Source organism: Harpia harpyja, chromosome 11 (genome assembly GCF_026419915.1).
Source record: "Harpia harpyja isolate bHarHar1 chromosome 11, bHarHar1 primary haplotype, whole genome shotgun sequence".
In the NCBI taxonomy this organism is placed as follows: Eukaryota; Metazoa; Chordata; class Aves; order Accipitriformes; family Accipitridae; genus Harpia; species Harpia harpyja.
Genome location: NC_068950.1, coordinates 44,575,247 through 44,598,007, shown reverse-complemented (window position 1 = coordinate 44,598,007; position 22,761 = coordinate 44,575,247). Strand labels below are relative to the sequence as shown.

General features: G+C 46.4%; 1 protein-coding gene across 3 annotated transcripts in view; it reads left to right on the top strand.

Moving 5' to 3' along the window:
* The first annotated feature begins 620 nt into the window (after positions 1–620).
* The window catches only part of WLS (Wnt ligand secretion mediator), a 44,347-nt gene continuing 22,206 nt past the window's right edge, over positions 621–22,761 (top strand). For 2 of the 3 annotated variants that reach the window (XM_052801276.1, XM_052801275.1), the window contains exon 1: positions 7,080–7,345. In XM_052801276.1, coding sequence (XP_052657236.1) covers positions 7,240–7,345 — 106 coding nt within the window. In that variant the 5' untranslated portion in view covers positions 7,080–7,239. Of the gene's footprint in view, positions 785–1,988; positions 2,156–7,079; positions 7,346–22,761 lie in introns of those variants that run through there. The other variant, XM_052801277.1, reaches the window with a different exon arrangement.

The window sequence follows — 22,761 nt, the reverse complement described above, 5'->3', positions numbered from 1 at the left end:
ACGAAACTGCATGTTATTTAACATAACTGAAGAATAAAATGATAAAGCTAGTTCATATTTGTCAACTTTTTCATCTGATGTTACAAGAGTGTTACCACTGGAACTCGATTAAATCTCTCGTGCCTCTGCCATCTTAATTAACTAATATCAGCTCTTACTAAAATTGAATTAAAGCATGTTGCTTGGTGTTACAGTTCTGCAGCAGGTACCACCATTACCAATGCACAGCCCATGTGCGTTTGTTCACTTCTCGTGGGACTATGAAAAATGGCTTTGGTTTAAATTTATGTGCATCTGCTAATTTGGTCTCCAGTGCTAAACTTAGAATGGATGGGATTCATGGGAATATAAAGGCTTAACAGAGAAATGGTAAGAGGCTGTCAAAAAAACCTCTGGAATTCATTCTTTGTATTCTGAACACTGATGGGAGCAATTGAACCATGAAGATTTTACTATAAACAATTGTATAATTCAGCTAGTAGAAGCAATTTACTTTTGCTAATCTTATTGTCCTAAGATAGCATACTGGACATCATTTTAAATATTAAAGTATCCATATCTATTAGTAATACAACTTTCTTTGCTTGCTTTTGAGGAGGTTACAAACCTGGTGAAAGGCAGTCTCCCAGGATGGATGTACACTTGAAGCCGTTCCGATGTTTCATGCTCCTGCATGTGCTGCCTACTTGGATATGCAATTCCTTGGAGGCCCTTAACCCAACTGTGCCATGTTTGAGCTGCTATCTGTGATGTCCATGGCTGGAGTGGATGAAAACACAGACATGTAGGTAGAGAAATGCCAGACTGCAAAGGTCTTTGTGAAGGAAAACCATGATACTATGGTAGATGCCAGAAGTGGCAAACTTTGGATAGGGTTTGATGTGGAGGTTCAAGACAAGGCAGGAAGCCCTATGAGAGGTGGAGTGACTGTGGTAAAAGCCATCACAGAAGTTTGATGCGAGGTGGGAGATGCAGTGTGAGGGATGGTGGCTGAGGAAAGGCCCAGCTATAAAGAGAGTCCTAAGAGAAAATAAAAGAGCAGAGCTCCAAGCTTGCATTTTCAAGAGGACTGAGAAGAGGCAAGAAGAACTGGCAAAATGGTCCGTGGGAAAGTTGTGAGAGGCTGCACACAACCTTGGCCAATGATGCGTGGTCCACTGCACACTGATCACACAAACTTGCGCTTGTCAAAAATATGAGGGATTCCATTTGAATTGGTACAACAAATTTAGACCAGGCCAGCATGGTATATTGTCATCCCTCAACTGTGGATTAGCAAAACCTTCCGAGTGACCTGAGTTATGTGGCTTTTGAGCTGTGGCTTTTTTAAATGGATTTTGTAGAGGCGGGAGGCAGTCATGTGGGGGTGGGGGGTGTTAGGAGTGGTTTTGATGAGCAAAGTCTTTTGGGCCTCCTGGTGATTACTTAATCAATCAAATAGAAGGATTCAGGTAGAGCTGTGCTTACTGCCAGATGATTGTGATGTTATGGAAGAGGTTTGGATGGAAGAACTTGAAAATTTAGCGATAGACTCATGATGAATCTTCCCTAGACTTGTTCAGATATCCCATTGCAGAAACTCTGCCTCTTGATGATTGGATTAATGGCTGAAAGAGACAGCTTGGCAGACTCGAATAAAAGACTTTCCACAGATTTGCTTTGGAGGGCTTGAGCCTTTTAACCACATGGTAACTGTAAAGACTATAAATAAAATTTAAAAATCTAGTTTAGACAGTCTTTAATAAATTATTTTAATGCGCTGTTATTGGCCCTTCCTTCAGGATATCACAAGTCTGCACTTTCAGTTCAGCAAGCTAAAATGTACTCTCTGTCAAATTATCAGCTCAGTTTTGTCTCACATAATGGAAGCCTTGATGCCCCTATTGAAGCTTCATCCTAATGCGAGGAAGGCTTTGTCATCTGACTGAAAGCGTATCAGAGAAGAGCCATCAGAAGAGTTATCTGGGACTGCTCTCAATGTTTTTCAGATGCTGGTCCACACCCAATGAATTATGGTTTTTCTTGCCCAGTTCCTTACCGAGACAGGCAGGACTTGGTGAGGAAGCAGAGGACAGAGGGACAGCTGAGTGGAGCCGGTTGCTCTGAAGGATCTAAGCTGGCCATTGCCACCCACCCAGTGCTGCTGAGGAGTCCAGTAAGTACAAACCAGCTAGGAGTGGGCATTTGGGGGTGTACTCTATAGGTCTTCTGTTCTCAGCTATTTGTGGTCATTGTGGGCTTTAAGATTAAAATCCGGGTGGCTGGGTAATTCCCTTGCTAAGTTGCTGTTCCTTTCTTTCTTGCCATATTGTCATCAAAGAAATGATGCGAGGAGTCCATGACTCCTGGCAGAGATAGAGCTTCGGGTTGCACATGTAAAGCCTGAAGAACAGCATGGGATCTCAGATCTAGCAGGCTGGGTGACACTTAACTAAGAGGTGTCATGCAGGAAAAAAAAAAAGTAAGCCTAGCTCTGAGTTCCCAGTTGTATAAACAGTGGCAAAACTCAACTTTCCTGGTTCCTAATAAGTGGTTGAGTGTTTAGCCTTGAACTACAACGGGGCTTGGAAATCACTCAAAATATTTACATTATAGAGTGGGGCTTGCTTACGATGAAATATTGCATACCTGTCGATTTTCTTCCTAATCCTAACCGCAATGGGTAGTTATGAGTTGTAGATCTCTGTCTACTGACCGATCTCAACCCCCACACATTTTTGTGTGTGTGTGTGCGCCACACAAGGCTTTTCTTACAAAGATAAAATGTTCCCCACCATCTGTGTGTGCACTAGAAATAACAGAAAACGCCCTTTTCCTGTTCTATGAGAAGATTTTCCATGTTATCAGTATTTGTAAAAGAACAAAACCAGAAAGTTACCTATGAAAGCAGTTAGGAGTACTGAGGAGTAAGCAGTGTTTCTGAACGCTTTTAATTGTCTTTCCCCCGTAGCAGCAAACTACACATTATTTACTATTAGGGGTAACTTTGTAATGTGTTAGGTGTATCCCAAACAAAACAAGAAACTGCAGTCATAGCATCAAGCAACGCCAATACCCACACTGGAAAATATAGCCTACAAACTGGAGACCAGAGCCAAAGCTTAATCCCCACAGGTCTGTTGTTGTTATGTTGCAGGCTATATTGTAAATAAAGTGGGCAAGTACAAACTAGAGTTCAAAAGATTATATCTGGTGGTAGATGACCATGATTTAATCAGCTTTTTGTCCACTACTGTACTTTGTATTTTACATATGGAGTCCGAGTCCACTGTTGTGCTGGTGTAAACAACAATGCTGCTATTATTAAAAAAAAAGCAAACCCAAACTTGCCTCTGTAGAGCAAAAATGAAGCAGCTCAATACTGAACTTCTATGCAGCAACTTAAGTCCAAATAACTGTGGTGGGGGTTTTGATTTTGGGGTGGTTTGGGTTTGGGTTTGTTGGGGTTTTTTTAGCTTTCTAAAGCTAGAAATTATTGCTATGATCATGCCATTTGGCTTCCTAATCCAGATCATAGATGTTCCTCTGTCAAGCCTTTATGTTGTATTTGTAGCGTATGTCCCTCTCTTACAGTTGTGTTTGGAAAATGCCTCTTAATTCTAGCATTTTTTTTTTCAAATTATTTCTCTTAAGCATCCAATTGACATGAGACAACAGAGGAGAAAAAATACTGCAACTTTCAGAGGGTTTGATCTCTGTGCAAACTGAGCATCCAGAGGAAGTTTTGTCAAAACTTTTGCAGTAACTTGTAGCACCAAAAACTGGGAGCTTGTGGAAATCCCACTGAGCCCTTACCTATATCTTTTGGCAGCTAAACCACTTTGAAAATCTGGGCTCTAGGCCCAACCCTGCAAAGAGTTCTCTGTGGAACGACTCCTCCTCCTGCCTGGGGCGGACTGTAGGATAGCTATTTTAATAGCTGAGGCTTTCAAAACAGCCTAAAGCAGTCAGGAAAAAAATAATGTAATAAGCGGCAAGTAGATGAGTTCCCAGATGATTGATTCTGGAGACCTTACAGAGATAGAAATTGTGATTTGTAAACAGCTGAAAGATGGCTAGAGATGTGTTTTCTAACACACTGTGGGCCAGTTTCTCTCTTGTGAGATTTTGTGCATGGTCACTTTCTGGCAAAAGAGAGGTCCCAACTCACTATGGTATGTGCTCTATACGCCCTTTGGATGCATGTCAAAAGTCACATGTGATTAATATCTCTAAACATTGCTGTATTAAAGATGTAGGAATGTGGTAGAGATGGAAAGTGCCTTATAAATGTGAAGTATTGTTTCCTGTGTTTTTATTATTTCGCTTTTTTCACTCAACATTTTTTTTCTTATGGCATTCTTTTTCTTATTTTCTTATTCTTTTTTCTTAGCTCTACCTTTTACGTTTTTTTCCCAGAAATAAATTGCTTGGAACAAACGGGACATTTAAGGGAAGATTGCACCATGTAACTTCTGTAGAGTCATTAAGGCAGATTGGATTTAGTGGCATTCGTGGCTCCAGAGGTGTTCAGTCATATACATCCTTGTGTTTGGGTAGCTGTGGGACCTCGAAGGGCGGCCTGGACTTGCCAAGATTCTCTCCTAGTCAGTGGTGATTGCAGACTGTAAGGGAACGAACGAAATTCAAAAGCTTTTGCCATTTCCAACAGAGAAAATAGCAAAAGTCATCACTCAGAATCAACGTTAAGTGTTAGATAGACATCCGAAAAATTAGTATTAGGTATTTCAAAATAAGCCTTTTTAATAGCAATTGTTCTATGTGGGTTTGTTTTGGTTTTTTTAAAATTTCAGTATAAAGTATTTGGTATTTTAAGTCTTTAATTGTCCTGGCAAAAAGCCACTAACAGGCTTTGATTTTGGAAGCACGTCTGTGTGAATGATCCTAGTGGGTTCATAATGGGTACAAAGGACTTGTCCATTAAGAGCTATTTTTAACAATGAAGTCATAACTGTAATGTAAAAGGAAAGCTAAAGCTAAACTAAAAAAAAAAAAGAAAGTTAAACTTGCAATATTCTAAAAGAATAAACTGTCGCGCAGTCACAAAATATCTAAAGTTATCCCTGACACCTATATTCCAACTTACATTATTAGCCTGATGGTTGGAAGAAGAGAATTTGTTAGCTCTGCAAATCAAGAAAAGATGACAGAAGTAGAATGCAAAAGTAGCACATGAGCTTGGTTTCATTTATTTTTTCAAGACCAACTTTGGAAGCCAAAGACTTAGTGCTAGAAAACCAGCATAAGCATTTGGGGATCACTGCTGCAATCCTTTTCAGGTGGATTCTGTTGTATCCAGGATCTTGACTGTAGTATCACATCTTACTACATCATCCAAAATACTTCACTATATGGTTGGTTGGCCTCCAGCGTTACATCTTTGCGTGTCTCTGGCACCCTGGGGGTCCTGTGCGTTAAATGCTCCTTTGAACATGCTGAACCTTGGAGGGCCGGGTTCTAGACTCGGGAGAGGAATTTGCCCACTTTGCTGGGGAATACTTGAGTTGCCAGCTGCGGTGCTTTTTGTGGTCACGGAAGGGGCGCAAAGGCAGCGAGTTAGTGGCGGTGACTGAGGCCTGATCCGGGGCAGGGGCACGTACTCTCCCCCTTTCTGAAGGGGACCTCTTCCTAAACATCTATCGAAAAAACACCGAATACATGGCAGTTCTTGCGCTCACCTCCTTGCGTTGGCTATACGTTGTGTGGGCAAGGGCTGGTAAGGTCTTTCCTTAACGAGTCAAACCCTGTGCCCTCTGCTTCTCTACTCTTCCCTGAATTTCTAGATTCGTTTTTGATGCTGCTTACCTGTATCGTCGTAACGCGCAAAGCTCCCGTTAGGCCAGGCAAGGCAAATCGGTGTGCAGATGCTCCCTGTATCCCGAACAAACCGAACACGTTGCTGGAATCCCGGTGGGTTCGGCTATAGGGCCACCACATGGCATTGCCAACACTTCCGCCATCTTACTGTGATTTCTGTCGGGTTTTTTGCATTGGCTTCTTCTAAACTTTTTTTCTCGTTCCTGTTCGCTTCAGATTGTTACTGGTTTGTGCCCCTAAATATTTGACCCGTCTTTCGTTTTGATAGTTCCTGCCTGCATTTTTGTCTCCTTTCACGGCTTACTTGTCCTCGAGGAGTGTTTTCACCGATGTGCCGTCCAGTTTCAGTTGTACGCGGCGGTATTGTGCAGCGAAGGGGATGGGTCTAACGGGACGGCGTAGCACGGATCCTCGTGGTATCCCGTGAGGGGCGGGAAGGCACTAACGCTAAAACCCAGAGATGGTGGCAGGGGTTAGCGAGCTCGTTCTGGGTCGCACACGAGTAGACAGACCGCCTCGGAGCGGGACTCCAGCGGCTTCCAGGGAGCGGGGTCCCGCAGCATCCCGGCCCTGCCTCGTCTGGGACGTGGGGAGGGCAACTGGGAGAACCGCCGGGCGTGAGCTACCGAGGTGAACGGGAGCAGGGGCTGAGGGAAGGACAAAGCATTGCCTGGGAGCCGCGGGGACGTCAGAAGATGGGAGAAAACGTCATAGCGCGGTTGAGCCGAGCTGGAAGCCCAGCCCGCCCGCCGATGCCGGGGGAGGCTGAGCCGCCCGCTCCGCGCGTCCTGCCGAAACGTTTCCTATCAGGCAGGCGTTGCCTACATCTTCCTCGGGGCCGGGGCGAGGCGGGGGGGGGGGGGGCAAGGCGGCCGGCCGTTCACCTGCAGCGCCGGTAAAGGCAGGCGGCTGCATCCCCCCCCCCCCCCCAAGGCCGCCTCCAGGCTGCTGCCTGCCCGCCTGCCTTGAGCGGTGGGGGAACGACACACACACGCGGGACGCCCGGGCCGGTCGGCTGCGGCCCCTTCTGGAGAAAACACGGAGGAGGAGGAGGAGGAGGAGGAGGTGGGGGGGGACACGGCCACGACACACCCGACCGGGGCCGGGCCCGGCGGCGGGGCTGAAGGACCGGGGAGGGGCGGCGGAGGCGGCGTCATGTGACCCGCTGCCAGCTCCTTTAAAGCAGCCACATGCAACCGAGCAGCGGCCACAATCACGGCTGGCGGCGGCGGGAGCGGGGTGAAAGGGAGGGAGGGAGGGGGGGGGGCCGGTTCAAGAAAGCCGGTTCCCGGCCGGGCCGGGCAATCAGTGCGGAACCTCGGCCGGTCCGTAAAGCCCGTTCACCGCCTAGTCCGGGCTTACTGCTGCCCCCCCGCCCCAAATCGGGGAGCGGGGGGGGGGTGGTTTTAGCGTCGGGCGAAGATGGCTGGGGCCATCATCGAGAACATGAGCACCAAAAAGCTGTGCATCGTCGGGGGGATCTTGCTGGTTTTCCAAGTCATCGCCTTTCTGGTGGGAGGTCTGATCGGTGAGTGCCGAAGGTGCAAACTTTCTCTTCCTCCTCTCCTCGCCCGTGTTGTTTAGCTACTTGTTACAGTATCGCTGACTCGCTCCTATGATCTAATTAGCCCTGCTATTGTAGTTAAGAAAACACGGCTCCCTGGGCCTCTTTGTGCACATTTCACTCTAGTGCCTGCGAGAAAAGAAGGGGCAGAGAAAAGTTTTTTTGGCCTGGTTTCAGTCCGTACTTAAAGAAAGAGGAAGGGGGGGGGGGGGGGGAATCGTCAGTATGGCGACTGATCGCGCCGGGAAGCCTTGCATCGCAAAGTTGGGGTTTTAAAAAATGTGGTTTATTTTGTAAAAAAAAAAAAAAATCTTCCTCCGCTCTTTTCGTACCTCTGCCCCTCCCCGTTTCTCGGCCTCCGAACCGACCGCAGGAGGAAACCTCACCGCTTGCCAGAATGATAACAACAAAAAAAATAAAATTAAAAAAAAAATTAAAAAAAAAAAAAGGAAAATTAATGGGCGCTGCCCCGGGAGAGGACAGGACCGCTTTGACCCTCTCTGGGGTGCGGTGGGGAGCCTTTGGGTGGCTGCCGCCCCCCCCCCCCGCCAGCAGCCGCTCCCCCCGCGCCGCCGCACTCGTGCTTTTGTCCGGGGTCGTTTCTCCCGGGGGGGACGGGACACACACACACGGTCCCCCCCACCCGCCCCGATCCGCTTCCAGGAGGCGCTTGAAACCGCGCGGGGTCGGCTTGGGTTGGTTTCGGCTCACGGAAAACCCGCGTGGGTTAAGCCCCCCCTCCCGCCGCTGTGCTCCTTGCCCCCCCCCCGAGCCCCTCCACGGGGGACGGACACGTCCCCCCACCCGCGTTGAAAGCTTTCCGGGTGGTATCCAGCCTTCCCCGAGCCGGCGGGTCGGCCCGACTTTTTCGCACGCAAACCTCCTCGCCTAAAACTTTGAAGCCCAGGTTGTGTTTATTTCTGTATTAGCGGGTGGGGAGCGTTCCCAAATCCTGGGGGAAAAGGGCTGGCGTGGATGGAACCTTCGGCAAGAAACTCGCGGTCGGGGTGCGCCAGCCCTCTGCTGCCGGGGGCTTTGATTTTTGCCTGGGGAAGGAGCTGGGGGATGGAAGGAGAAAGATGGAGGAGAGCAGGGTTTGGGGGCAGTCCCGGGAATTTTTTTTTTTTTAATTATTATTTATTTAATTTTTTTTTTCTTTTTACTAGAAAGCAGCTGAGTTATGCACCGGCTCCTTGTAGCGATCGTCGTGTATCTCTGGCTACTTTGGCCATTTCCAGCGTGGAGATGTTGGGGAAGGGCTGTGCTGCCCTGCGGAGGAATTCCCGACCCAAACCCTCCCCGCTCTCCCCTTCTGCAGCTTCTTGGGCTGCCTCGCCCAAGGGTTTATTCCCCTTTCCTCGGGTGCAGGCGCCTATTCGGGGCCGTGGGGATTTTCAGTAACGACTGCGGATAAGTGAAGTCCCATTGCTCCCAAAGGGCATCGGGAAAATTTGTTGCACGTTTTCTTTGGGAGAAAAAAGTTGGACTGTTCTGGCCGTGGTCTTTATTTGTGAGGTATTGAAGAAACATCTACAGCCATTCCTCAGAAAGCAGATTCAGTGTTCCCGATACACATTAGTGCTTTGCATTTGTAGCCTCTCTAATTATCTGTTCTTAAGAGCCATAAGAATTCTACTAAACATAATTTTTGAAAACTTTAGTTTCCCTCATTCTCTTGCTTCAATTCCTCGTCTTTGCTTAATCACAAAGTAGTCGGTGGCAAACATTGGATTAAAACCCATTTTTTCTAGTCTTGTGGGTCTGAACCAACACTGAATATTATTAGGATTGCCTTTTTTTCCTTCCTTCATTCCTATTTTTTTTTTTTGAAGAGCTGGTTCAAGAGCAGGTTACTGAACCCGACGCTGATTCATTAGATAAAATGCCTTGGCCTGTGTTGTGCAGAGAAGCCAGACTCGGCGTTCATCTTAAAAGTGTTTTTCTAGTAGCTTCTCGCTTTTAAGTTTAAAAAAAGTAAGTTGCTTGTAGAAAAGGAAGGCCGTTGATCAGAAAGCCCCATTTCCGTTGTCATCTGGGGACAGGCGTGATGAACAGACATATTTCTGTTTAGCTTTATAGGGAATTATCAGGAATGTTTTTGTTCAGGTTTGTAGGGATTTGGAGATGAAAGAACTTAGATGCTGTTAATTCAGTCTTCCATCTTGCCTATTCCCTGCTTCAACGGCTGCTGCCGCCCGGCACCCACAGCGGGGGCCCTGATCCTGGGTGGGGGGGCCCCATCCTGGGTGGGGGGCACAAGCTGATGCTGGGGCCGGAAAGCCACGGGGGCAGGCCGCAGCGAGCGGCTCTTCTGCCAACGGAGACAGCCACTCGGGGCTACGTCTTGCACAAACTCGGGGCAACTTTGTACTGCTGGAGTAAGTGTGCCTTCTAGCCAGGGGCAAGTTCTAGGGGGTTATTGTGGGCAAACTTTCTTTAATTGCTGGAAAACCCCACTTCTGATCTTTGAGCAGATAAAACTGCACTAATGAATCATCCAAACTGGTTTTTCCTCTGCAGTATTTACCGCTTCTGATGCATCAGAGGCTCTTCCCCCTCTTCCCTTAGTGTCTGTGGGGCAGCTGTGCTGATTGATGAGCTCCAACAGCTCCCAGCCAGCCCTCCTGGGAGCTGGAAGCCCAAATGCATATGGTGCTTGTGAAACAACTCTTAAGTTCTCGCGTGTAACCTCGCTGTGGTCCCCAACATCTGGTGCAGTGACAGACACGCAGGGCATCGCAACCCGGGGCTCTGCATGACACTCTTCCCAGGAATTAGCCCTGAACCGTGCCTCGCCGTTGGGGTCCCTGTGCCCCTGGAAACTCGGAGCCAGTGGCTTGCAGTCGATCCCTTGGACCACAGCTGGGGCCCACGGCTTGGGGTCCTGGCCCCTTTAGTTAGTCCCTGGCATGTGGCACGCATCTGGTGAGAAATGGGTGCGTGGCTGGCGTTCTTCTGCAATGTGGCTGGGAGCGAAGCGGTGCTAGGAGTGCTCAAACTGCCGATAGCTCTGGCAGCAATGACACGGGACTGCTGCTCTTCAGAGAGGTGTGACATGAGGTGGGATGGGAGCTGAGGTGTCACTGAAATAGCGTTCCTGGTCTGGTTTGATCCAGCGCACCAAACAGACACCAAGAATCTAGTTATTTTAGTTTATTCAGGTCTAGACAAACCAAAATATGTACACAAGTGGAACACGGCTACAAAGCTAAACCAGCCTTTCCTTTAGCAGTCAGTTAGGTCATATTTCAAAACAATGACTAAGTGCTCTATTTTAACAGATTACTTGTGCAAGTCCAAAATACACAAATGCAACGCATTGGTACCTGATACAACAATGACGACAAAGCTTCATTTTTCTGAAATCGGGGTTTTCTGCCAGTGGTGGTTCTCTAGCTAGTTTTTGAACGGTCAACTGCATAATGTCTGAGTTTTAATATGGCTTGAACATTTCCAACAGCTCTTCTATTTAGAAGCAGGCGTCTTATCAGCTCTCACGTGGATTTTGCTTAGAACTGTATGTTGGCAAAGCGTGAGATGTACATGTATGGGAGTCATTCCCTTACTGGGGTGAAGCTCCTGTGGCAGTGTAAGGGAGCTTTGCAAGGCTAGGGAGTGAGAAAACACCTCAAAAGAGAATTTTATTGAGCCATTTCTTTGCTGTCATGCTACGGTAATGAACTGTTGGCTCCAGACAACTGGGTCTGTCACTGCTTCAAACCGTCCTGTTTTCAAACCCTGCAGAATTTCTGGTGTCTGCTCCATTCCATGGCAAACATCTTGTTTAAAGGTTACGCTTCTGGACTGTGTGTGTTATGTGTTCAGTTAGGAGGTATCGGTACTAGATAAAACATGATCCATAAAATTAGTCATAATAAAACCTTGTCTTCACTACCCCGCTATGAGTAATAGCATACGTATATTATAGGGGAATGGGATCAAACAGGAATGTTTTCTGTTGTCATTCAAGGCAGCATTAATGTTTGTGAGAAATTAGGCTAACGCTAATTTACAGTCAAGCCGGCATTCCCAGGAGCCCCTGCATACTATGCATATGTATGCTTTGCCTTTTCGAGATACATACTGTGTAGGTTTAGACAGATACCTGGCTGCCTGGCTGTCTCCAGGGGTACCCCCAGGCTCGCCCGGGCTTTGAGTTGTGCTAACCAGCACGTGGAGCCAGGTTAGCTGGTGACGGCCTTGGACAAACCTTCCCACAGCTGGACCAGCTGCGGCATCCATCTGGCCATGCTAGTTACTGGGAATTTTGACCGGGGTGTTCCAACAGAGGTCACACCACAACTGCCAAAGGTGAGCTTTGTGTCCTCTCCTTCTGACTGCTGGCCAGGTGGTAGAAACGGTGTGTGTATGGAAGTCTGACTTGACTCTAGTGTGGGTTTAATGCCTCTTGGTTTTCTTTAAACCAAAGCTTTTGATTACAAATTACCTTCCTCTGTATGCCATGAGGGCAGCTATTGATGGTGTCCCTCTTTCTAATTTCCTTTGAATCCTGGAATGCTTTTAAATATACAAGATTTTAAAAAGGGAAAAAAAAGGAAAGAAAGAAAACAGACTTTACTGCTCAAATCTGTCCAGAGTTCACGGAGATAGCAGGAAATTTTGTGTTAATCGAGTCTCAAAAGTGTGGAGTGCTTTTTGTAATGCTCCATGGCTCTGCAGCTCCCATAGAATACTGGAGAACGCTAAGCCTCCTCGGTGCTGCTGGCACCCGGGCAGCGTTTTGTGCATCTCGGTGGGCTTTGTGCCGCTGCCTGATCACCACAAAAGCTGGGTGGACGTACGAACCTGCAGCCTCTGACTCTGGCACACTCGCTGGTTTGTTTTTAAGCTAGCTTGTGCTTCGCTGAATGGTCTGTTCTGTTCTAAGGACCTGGGGTCAAGAAATTACCCCACCTTCCCTGCGGCTTTCTCTCGCTATTGCTCGCAAAGCGATGTGCATCTTGCCCCTGGTTTTCCAGTACCGCGGGAGGCTGTAGCAAAGAGCAAAGCTGCTGGGCAGGCTGAAATGGAGGGCACAGGAGGAAATGGGACAACAGAGCTCTGGGCAGCAATATCCCTGCTTCAAAACTGTGACTTCTGTTCCTTTAGACAAGTTATTGAAAAGACAACTTTTCAATAACTTAATTTCTGTGAGTTACTTCTAGGACTACAAGGGCGCCTTGTCCCAAGTCACAGATTATCTTGGTTTCCATTCAAATGAGCTGACTGAATGCAGCAGAACCTCCCTGGAGTGAAGACAAAGTCCAGGAGCAGGCATACATACAGTTAAGTACTCAAAGTCTGGTGCCCAACCGTACACTTTACAAATTTAACTGATTGGAAAAGTGGAGGTATTTATTTAGCACATGAGTCTTCTGGGATGAGGGGGATGCATTTAAGAAGGTGCAGGTTCACTGCTCCCTTGCCTCGGCTTAAGGTTGAAAAAACAGAATTGTTTTGACTGGAGCAAATAAAACTCTTACTTGTGTGTCTCGCCCAGAGAGATAATGAGTCATGTGTATAAATGGCTGAGCAGCTATCAACAATTCCAGTTCATTATCTAAATGTCTGATTTGGCTCCTGAGCAGTGAGTTTCCAGGATTTAATTTTCTTTCCTAGGATTTCATTACCTTCTTAGGGCTGAACTGATCTTCTGACAGCAGAGACGCTCTGATTTCTAAGGTATGTGGATGCAGCCTGCTAGGGAAGAGCGTTTGTGGGCTCCAGGACAAAGACCATTTTTATGTGCCTGACTTTCTTTCATCGCTGGCCTCTCCAGAAGATGGCCAGGCTGTGCTGAATAGGTTGGTGCGGTACCGTGGACATGAATGCCAATAGACTCCTCTGTATAGACACATTCCTTTAGTGCTGCAGCCTTGGCAGAAGCGCTGGGAGCCGATGAAAAAGCAGACATGAAAGGTCATGTCTATTTAGTTTAGGTCTGCTCAATTCTTCTTTTTAAGAGCTGTAACTGTAGCTGAATGGGCAAATGTGCCAGAAATTGAGAGTTCCCAGGCAGAAACGTCCGTGCTGGGGGCCCGAGAAGCAGGCAGCGAGGCTGTAAATCCTTCGAGGCACTAGTTTTTTTGCTCTTCTCACAGTTGCATCACTTCCAAACTACAGTTAACTTGGGAGAGATGCATCGGGGAAACTCTGTGTCGCTCCTCTCGCTGCTCCTCTTTTCTTTTGGGTTGATACTAACTAAACAGGCTTGGTTTTAAACATGACCTGACCATTAAACCAAGCGGTGGTCGTGCCGCCTCTGTGCTCTTTGCAAGGGGTAACGATTAAACAGGAAGTCTTTTCGTTAGTAAATAACATTTATGGTCTTTGAAGTCAAGTTATAACTCTCTGATAGCCTTGGAAAGCCTTTGAAGGGCGCAAGGTGTCCATCTGCTCCAGGACTGCCTGCTGCTGGCCCCAGCCTGGGGAAGTGCCCCAGGATCTGATCCCTCCTATTCAAATGCAGATGAAATTCTTTACATATCTGAGTATTGGCAGTTTCAAGGTATCTCCTTATCTGTAGTGTGGGACTTGGGGAATTTCAGGCTGTCGCTCAGGAGAAAAGCTGCCAGATAACGTCAGGTCATACTGCTATTTTAGAGCTCTGTTTGCAGGGATTTAATACCTTGGCTGGGCGTAGCAGGAAATGCATTTCATCTGAGTCGAAAATTGACAAAGGACGACTTGGAAGAAGATCAAAACTGTCTGTGGCAATTAGTAAATCAGTTCTACCTTCTTTTTTTTTTTTTTCTTCTAAATAAAATATTTTCGAATATATATTTCTGCATTTATGGAACTCCTACTGCTAGTGCTCTCTTTGCATTTGTTGCTGCTGTTGCATATGTATATGAATCGTGGGGGTCATTCATTTAGTTCTCCCAGCAAATATACTTGTACTCTAGTGCCTCATAAGATTTCCTTGCTTTGTGACTTGCCTGGGGCTGAGGGAATAATCCCTTATCTCTGAGAGCAAGACTGTTCCCCAGCAGCCCTTTGGTTGCTGTTCGGTGGCAGCAGCCTCGCAGGGTGCTTGGACTCCTGTTCCCGCAGCGGGGATCCCGGCTGCACTTTCAGTTTTAAAGGCTCTTGGCACAGTTGCTCCTGTGGCTCTTTGAGAACTGGCTTATTGAAGAAAATCTCCAGTTTGTGCTGCTCTAAAGAGGCCGTGCTGCACGGACAACTTTTCTGCTAACGTGGCCCAAAGCTGCGAAAGTAGCATTGAAGAACAAACCTTGAGCAAAAAAATCCAGCCACCCTTCCAACACGAATACACACACGTCTCTCTAGCTACTGCATGGTTACAGGAAGCTAAGAAAGCATAGAAATTCCACAAAACCACAGCAAGACTGTTGTGCTGGCTGTAGTGCTTGCGTAGGGACCTCCAAATCCTGGCCGCTCACTTCCCACCCCAGTCTGTTAAGACGGTAGGTTTGAGTTTGGCAGAGGTCTGGGCTGCTGTCTGTGGCACCAAATATCACCTTCCATCCAGCCGTACTCCAAACTGGGATTTCCAGATGAGGCGGAAAAGCCAGTGCTGCCCAAGCCAGCGCTGTCACTAGAGGAGGTCGGTGCGCAGCTTGCTCTCCACATCCGAAGCAGGACACCTGGGTGCAGAACGTGAACTTGGGTCAGGAATCTGCCAAACTAGGCTTTGGTGGTTTGGACAGGGTCGTTTTTATGGTCTGAAACAAAAAAAGACAGAGAAACCTGTAGTATTGAAAAATCTATTGGAGACGACAAACAAGGGTGTTCAGCTACAGCAGTATGTCTGGCAACTCCCACTGTAAATAAGGATGGAAATCGTGCCCTGGGGCTTTAAAGGACTATGGCCTTGTGAAAGCTTGAAGTCAAATGATAAGAAAGAAATACCTTTCCCAAGGGAAGTGGGCTTCTAGTAGGTAGTGGGGTTTTTTTGTTTGGGGTTTTTTTTTTGAAGATGAATTAGGTGATTTAAATGTACAGCAATTCTGCATATAGAAGCTGCTGCAGTGTTCAGAAAAAGGCTTTCATGTAGCTTGCAAAATAGTAACTAGTAATAAAAAATAGTAATTTAAAGACTGTGTTAGTGGTCACTGTCATTACCGTATTAAACTGGTAGCATCAAGGTCAGGGAAGGGGGAGGTAGAAAAGAAAACTTTCATGCTGCAATAAATACATATTTATAAATAATAAGTATATATAATGTTATTCAGGTTCTCACTGTTCTAGTTGGAAAAGCTCAGTCTGTCCGATGATAAATTAGCTTGTTTATTCCTATCCTGCTGTTGGTTAGTGTAATGAAGCAGAAGTCCATTGTGTGTGCTCATTGGGTAGTGATGGCTCTGCACAGAAGGGGGTAATTGAGTAGAAAAGCAGAATGCTCCTGGTGCATGGGAGAAGTTAACACCACATGAGGTCAGTAGGATTCAAGCTTTAATCAATGTAGACACAATGCAATTGAGATTTTCTAAAGGGCTTGTTTATAGTGTGAGAGCAAGGGTCAGTAGTTAATTTGAAATGCTGTAGGTGTTCTAGATGAGAAGGTACAAAATATATATCATATTCATGGGGGAGCAGAGAGAGGATGTTATTCTTGTAACTGGGCTGAATGCCTTGTTCGCGGGAGTATGGAGGAGGGAAGAAGGAAGGAATTATTTATTTGAGGGTTTATTGCAGGAGCTTTTTAAAGATCTACTTAATTTATTGAAATTAATAAACTGAGTGATGGTGGCTCTTATGCAAATCTAGGCATAGGTAATATTGTAAAATGAAAATACTGAAAAATTGAGCTCATTTATAGTAATTTTTTTTCAACCTAAAGATTTAAGTCTAAATACCAAGAAACAGTGTTTCTTTTCTCTCTGAGGAATAGATCCTGAGGTGAGCCCCTTTACAAGTGGGATCTTATTTTCTGCTGCTTTTCTCAGAAAAGAAAAGGGTGGATGAATGCTTACATGTTAATAGAGAGAGATTGCTTCAGGGACAGTATAGCTGAAACTAAAGAAAAGCTACTTATTGCTCTACCAGGGAGATGTTAAAGCTGTCAAGCCTTGAACTGGGGCTTTGAGAATTAAAATAATAATAATAGGAAAAAAAAAAGGAGTTTTGCAGCTGCTCGGTGCTATTTGCTAACATCTTCCAGGGTGAGTCCAGTGGACTACGAATGGTGCTGGAGTTTGGCTAAATGAATTTTCTGTGTTCCATTTGCCCTTGCCCATCCCCACCATGCTTTGCAGGAGAGGTAAGCCCAAGAGATACGTAGGAACAGGTTTTGCTTGTGGCACAAAGATGTGAAAGGGTATTTATTAGAGAGTGATAGCTGTTTGGAGAAAGTAGGCTTTCTTTTCTTCTGTCCTTCTTAAAGATCTAATGGGTTTAACGTCAGTTTTTTTCTCTTAGAAGTTTGAAAACGAAATGTCATTTTTCCCCATGCTCGAAGATTCCTTAAGGTCCATGGCCACCAGAAGGCCTCCTTCCTCTATGGTTATTTATTCTTGGTCTTTGTATTCTGCGTCAACTAAGCTTTGGGCCCTAAATTTTCTGTAGGGTCAGGCGAGCATCAGCTGTAAATACACCCAACAGCAGAAGGGAGTAAGTTGGGTGGAGGAGAGCAGAAACGTCTGTGGGGGTGAGGAAAGAGCAAAACCTGGGACACAGCACGCAGGAGAACTGGGAGCTCTAGGGAAAACCGACTGTGACTCTTCTAGTCGAAAAGTGAACTGTGTTGGCGGTTGTGTTGTGTCCATACGACGTGCTCCATGGTGGACGCTCTCATGCAACCACCAAATATTGTAAATGCCGTTGCTGCTTGGCGTGGGGAGGCTTCACCCTTGCAGGCGAGAGCAGGATTTCCCAGTGCCTCTCTCGATCCAGTGTAGGATTTTGCAGAATGGTAAGACCTTGTCAGTCTGATCTCCTGGGTTGTAGAAACAGCATTAAAAACTGTTTTGAGGAATGAAACGTGGCCATTTGTTCTAGGGCAAAGATTCAGGCATTCAGAGAAGAGAGGGAAGTGGCAACTAAAAATCTGAAGAAGTGGAATATATACTCATTGGGATTTGTGTGTACACGTGATCCAGCTGGCAGTAATCTCTATCACACGTGAACTCAACTTTGCTTAATATTTAGTCTGTATGTGGAGTGATAAAAATGGGAATGAGGGGACAGCAAAAGCAGCACATCAGCATCCCAGGAGCAGTAACCACCTTCAGGACCCTGTGGGATAAGGCCCGAGCACCCTGCTCTGACCTCCTGCCTGACCCTGCCACGAGCAGGAGGCTGGACAAGAGACCTCCCGAGGTCCCATCCCAGCCAGAATAACTCTGGATCCTCAGCGTCAAACAGCGCTCTTCCCTTTGAACGGGTTCATTTTTAATATGCTGGCCAAGGAAGCATAATTCTGTAATATGAAGCTGTAGCTTTTGTTTGAAAAATTATGCTAACAAAATCAAGGTTGGGATGCTGTAATTAATTAATTATGCCTGTATTGATTGGGGGGATGAGTGTTTGCTTTCCTTTTTAAGCAACCAAACTAGGAGGGTTAACTTTGAGTAAAACTTTTGCCCAAAAAAACCCCAAACCCCAAAATACTCCGTTTGTTTCATTTAGTTGGCCACAGTGTTGCACTAATCTTGAACAGATTGAAAACTTTCCCTTCTGAGGATTTCTGGAAGCCAAACTTGGGAGCATGGCGGTGACCAGGATCTAACCCAGCGGCTCAAGAAAGCACGACACCAGTGACAGACAGGCCTGGATCCCCCGGGTCCCTTCCAAGTACCCCGCTATTTACCACTTTGCTGGGTATTTGGGGCAGGATGCTCGGTTTCTTCAGCAAATACTATAGGGTTTTACTATGGAGAATTATCGGGGGGCAGAAGCAGCGTTGGATGGCTCAGGGTGTCCTGGCCACGTGATGAATCACTTCGGCTCTTTGCCTCCGCTCATACTCTGTTTAGTCTACGTGAAGTGAAAGAATTTCGATTCCGGTTGAGATGTAGGAGAGAAATCCTCTCCATATTGGCAATGAGGATGGTCACCAGTGCTGAGAAACCAAATCATGACATCTTTTGCTGAATGAGGTCGTAAGATCTTTGACCTCTCTGGCCAGTAGATACAAGGTATGCTGAGATGTCTCCTTCAAATCCTCTTATTTGGAGTTATTCTGTAACACCGTCATCTTCGGGTGAATCACCGCTACCAGTTCAACACAAGACTGAGTAGTTTTGGATCATTCAAAACTGAAAGCAATTCAGGTTCTGTCCATCCACCCCACGCTAAACATCTCTTACTTTTAACTGCTGCTGTGTCTTGGGGACGTAGCTTGAGAAAATCCATATGCTTGAGTCAATGTACCATTGTCTATATGGTACTTTCAGTATGAAAAGTCACTGAAAGTTACGTGCAAGAGTTGCTTCAATCTGTAAGACGTAGCTGAAATAGCTCTGAAAGCTCACCAGAAGCCCTCCCTGGGAAGTGCTGCCCACGCTGCTGAAGGCACCTGGCTCTTTGGGGGGGCTCGTGGCTGAAGCTGCTGCAAGGGGCCGTGCTTCCTTGGCAGGGAGTGGCAGGGTCTGCTGTGACCCCCTGTAATTTGGGAGATCCTTGGGACTTTTGCAGTGAGCCAGGCACCTCTGAAGCCTCTGTCGGAGGAGGTGCAGCGGGCAGCTTCCCTGTTCTCCAGCAGCATATGGGCCACATACCTTTAAGAGAAATGTATTTCGTAGCATATATGCAAACAAGCTTCAAAGAGGCTAAACTGTCTTCGTTCCCCGAACTGGTATGAAAACCAGGGAACTGCAACAGAGAGGTTGCTCAGACCGTGTTGGTTTTATTTTCATGTCTGGGCTTGCCTGGGGTTTTAAGGAAGATTTAATGAAGGTTTGTCCCATCGGAGCAAAGGAGGGCTCCAGTGGTGACAGTCACCTCCTGCCCGCTTCCCTCAGGCGCAGGCACGCCAGCTCCTTGGAGATCATGGCTGTCACCCTGAAAGCATTTGCTGTGAATCATCCTGTCTCTAAACTTGTCTGTGGGTAGTTTTTTCTCTCGAGCAGGGGGGGTTAGAAGCATCCACCGACGGTGCTAGCAGCTCCGGCAGCCTCGTGCCTATGGCTTTCAGCATCCAGCACCGCCGGGCTCTCGCCCCTTGGCACGAGGGGTCTCTGCCCGATTGCCTGCTCACGGTCCCTGGGGCCAGGGCTCCTTCATGGGGGTCCCCGGGCAGCCCCAACCCAAGGTCGCAGGGCTGGCTCCTGTTTGAGCTGGCTCCCAGAGAGCCATGCTGCTGACCAGCTTCTGCAAAACCCTCCTGAGCAAAGCCCTGCTCCTCGGTTATTCCGCAAGCCCCTCCAAATGGTACCTGCGTTACTGCAGGGCTTCTCGTCACAGCGAGCAGGCTGGAACACGGGCTGGGGCTTATCCGCTGTATTATGCACAAATGGCTATTTAATTATTTACAGGCTGACATATATCATTTAATATATAAAGCTGAAGCATCTACCAGCCCACAGGCAGAATGGCTGAGAGCAGCCTGCTTGGCACCACGTTTTAACTGAAATCCCTCGATGCTAGCTTTGTTTTGCATAGCACTTTGTAATACTGTTAGTTGACTTGGCTGCAGTTTCACAAAGCATTTTTTTCCACTTGGTTCAACACTCGCTTGAATTTAATGGGACTGGAGCCAAACAAGTAATGGAAGCCAAGTGCCGACATTCGTTTGGTGTGCAGTTCCTGACAAGGAATATATATATAGTAATTGTCTCTTGCTCCTCAAAGCTGTAACTTTGGCAGCAGGGATACTTAAGTGAACATGCCAAGTATTTAAAATCATAATCAGTCAGTGATGAAAACATGTATTTATGGCTATAATGGGGTGCATCAAAGCAAGAAACATTTGTCTCCTCTGTAGAAGTAACAATGTCTCTTAATTCAGAAATGCCTACTTTTAAATCACACAAAGATTTGTCGAAGTTAAAAAGCTCTAAGAGCTTGGCCTGAGTGACTTATTTCCCAACAATATTCCTAATATTCACTTAGAGCTGCAGTTTTAGCCACGGTTACTAGGTTCTGCATCGAGGCATGAGAAAGGAATGTTGCACCGTTTTATGCACTTACGGCACGTTGTTAAAGTGTTCTGTAATCCTGGACTTGCAGCTAGATTTTTTTTGTTTGTTTGTCGAATGCTTTATTTTATTCTATTTTGCTGTTTCTTTCTGGCATATCAGTCACTTGTTTTTTTGGGGGGCTGCTGTAACATATGAGCTTTCTCTGGTTCCTGGAGGACTGCTGGATGCAGCGAGGGTTTTGAGATGCGGCAGTGCTACGTATCTGTGATGCACTTAGGCTGGGGACTGATAGCGAGGGCAGGTATGAATCTGGGAGTATTCCCGCTTAAGCAAATCCCTTTCCTTTCAGCCCACCCTTTATGCCAGCATCACTGCTACTTTTCAGCTAGAAGAAACTTATTGCTGTCCAAAAATTGAAAAAATGCAGTTTATAAACAACTGCTTTTTAATAACTTCCTCCCGACTCGCATGTTGAGTCATCTCTCCCTTGCCTGTAGGAAGGAGTGTGGATGTCGTCTTTCTAACGAGGTGGCACGTTAGGGAAGATGCTACGCAGGGTTCCTGGCTTGGATCCCAAAAAGCAATAGAGCTGCTGTTGTGATGCTGCGTCCAAATTACAAGGGAGCCAGGCCTGAATCATCTGGGTGTAGCGCGTGCGGATGTCAGCGTGCTGAGCCGGGGGAACCCTGAGCTGGCTCTGCCCCGACGGGGCTGGGGGTGGCTGGGTGGGTGTTGCTCAGTTTTGGTTTGTTTTTCTCATTGAAATGCTTGGAAGTTTGTAGGTAGGGTGCTATTGCTTGCTGCTGGAGTTTTTTTGGTGGGAAGTCCTGGACCATCTGTCAGAACGAGGATGGTGATGATGTGAAAATAGCCTTCTGCGGGAGCCCGCAGGCTGGCCGGCTTATCCCCAATTTTACGTGACCACCTCAGCATCTTTTGTCTGGAGACTTTGACATGAAGTCATTGGTTATTCTGTATGCCTGGATATCTGTTATTCTATGTGCTACTTCTGTTTTAATTCATAGTATAGGAACATTTCAATGCTTGTCACTTGCGTTAGAGCATTTTTACATTATTAGGTTAAATTTGCACTTAAATTTTTCCATTTCAAGCCTTTTTTATTTTTAAAAGGACTGGATAGTTTGGGGTTTTTCATAAATGTCACATCACAAACTTGTATTATGTAACTTTAATTTCTTCAAATTCTGGTGAAAACAGACATCAAGAAAACTCTTTTAACAGCTTAAAAAGAAAGAGTTAACCTGCTCCATCTGCTTCCCAAAACCTGTGAAGCTGGAAGGAATTCTTTACAGCGTGTCCAATGGTACCTTCCTGGTAATACTTCAGAAAAGAGAACAGTTCTGGTTTAATTGCAGTGAAATGTATTGGGTGTCAAAATGTGTTGAGCTGGCTGTTGTGCAAAAAAATTATTTTTTTCTATGACAAAAGGAGAATAGATTCATAAGGGACAGGGGAATTATCGACCTCCTGGTCACTGGGCTTTCTGACCCGCAGAAGCCTCTCGGATCATACGGGGGAGACGAGGAACTGGAGCAGCTCCAGCTCCGCTCGTCTCTGTGGTTTGCCAGTTCTGTGATGCATTCAAACAGCATTAAAATATTTATTTCCCAAATGATACTGGAAACAGGGCAGAACCGCTGTCATAAGAAGTCTTTGCATGGCAGAACTATGTTGGAAATGTGTTTGAGTTTTTAAAAGCCTTTTCTTTCTCTCAGATTTGGAGGTGTTACGCTGAAATTCTGGCTGAAGGTGGAATGTATTTCTTTTCTGCTTTCATCCCTTTTTGTACTTCAGAGCTGGACTGTTTCCTCACTGACGTAAAGCCAGAGCAGTATACTCCTCCATAGTTTTAATTGTCTGATCTGGGATGTTGTACATTTTCCTGATACGATGAAAATGGGTATCTTGTGCACAAAGCCTCGTTGCTTGCTGTGCTGCAGAGTTTGGGGAGCATTTCAGAGCCAAGATCTCTGTTCAGCTGCTTTTCTCCCAATATCTCAAAAAAAATGTGGGGCTAGGAGAAAAAGAGAGACAAATCTTTGGTGGTAACAGTCATTAGTTCACACCTGACTTACAGCAAAAGGAAGAAATACCTTCATGCAAAACGTTTCTCTACAGTTAGTGGGAGTGGGTGGGCAAGGATCTTTGGAGCATCGCAGAGGTGACCAGCTTACCCCATGTTTTCCATGCTGGGAGTCTTGGCGAGGCTGAGATGGCTCCTGCAGCAAGTTTGCAGACAGCAGATGTTGGTCATGGCCCTGGGCTGGGTTAGATGCAACGTGGTGCTGCTCTCTCCCATTACCAAGGATTCTTAAA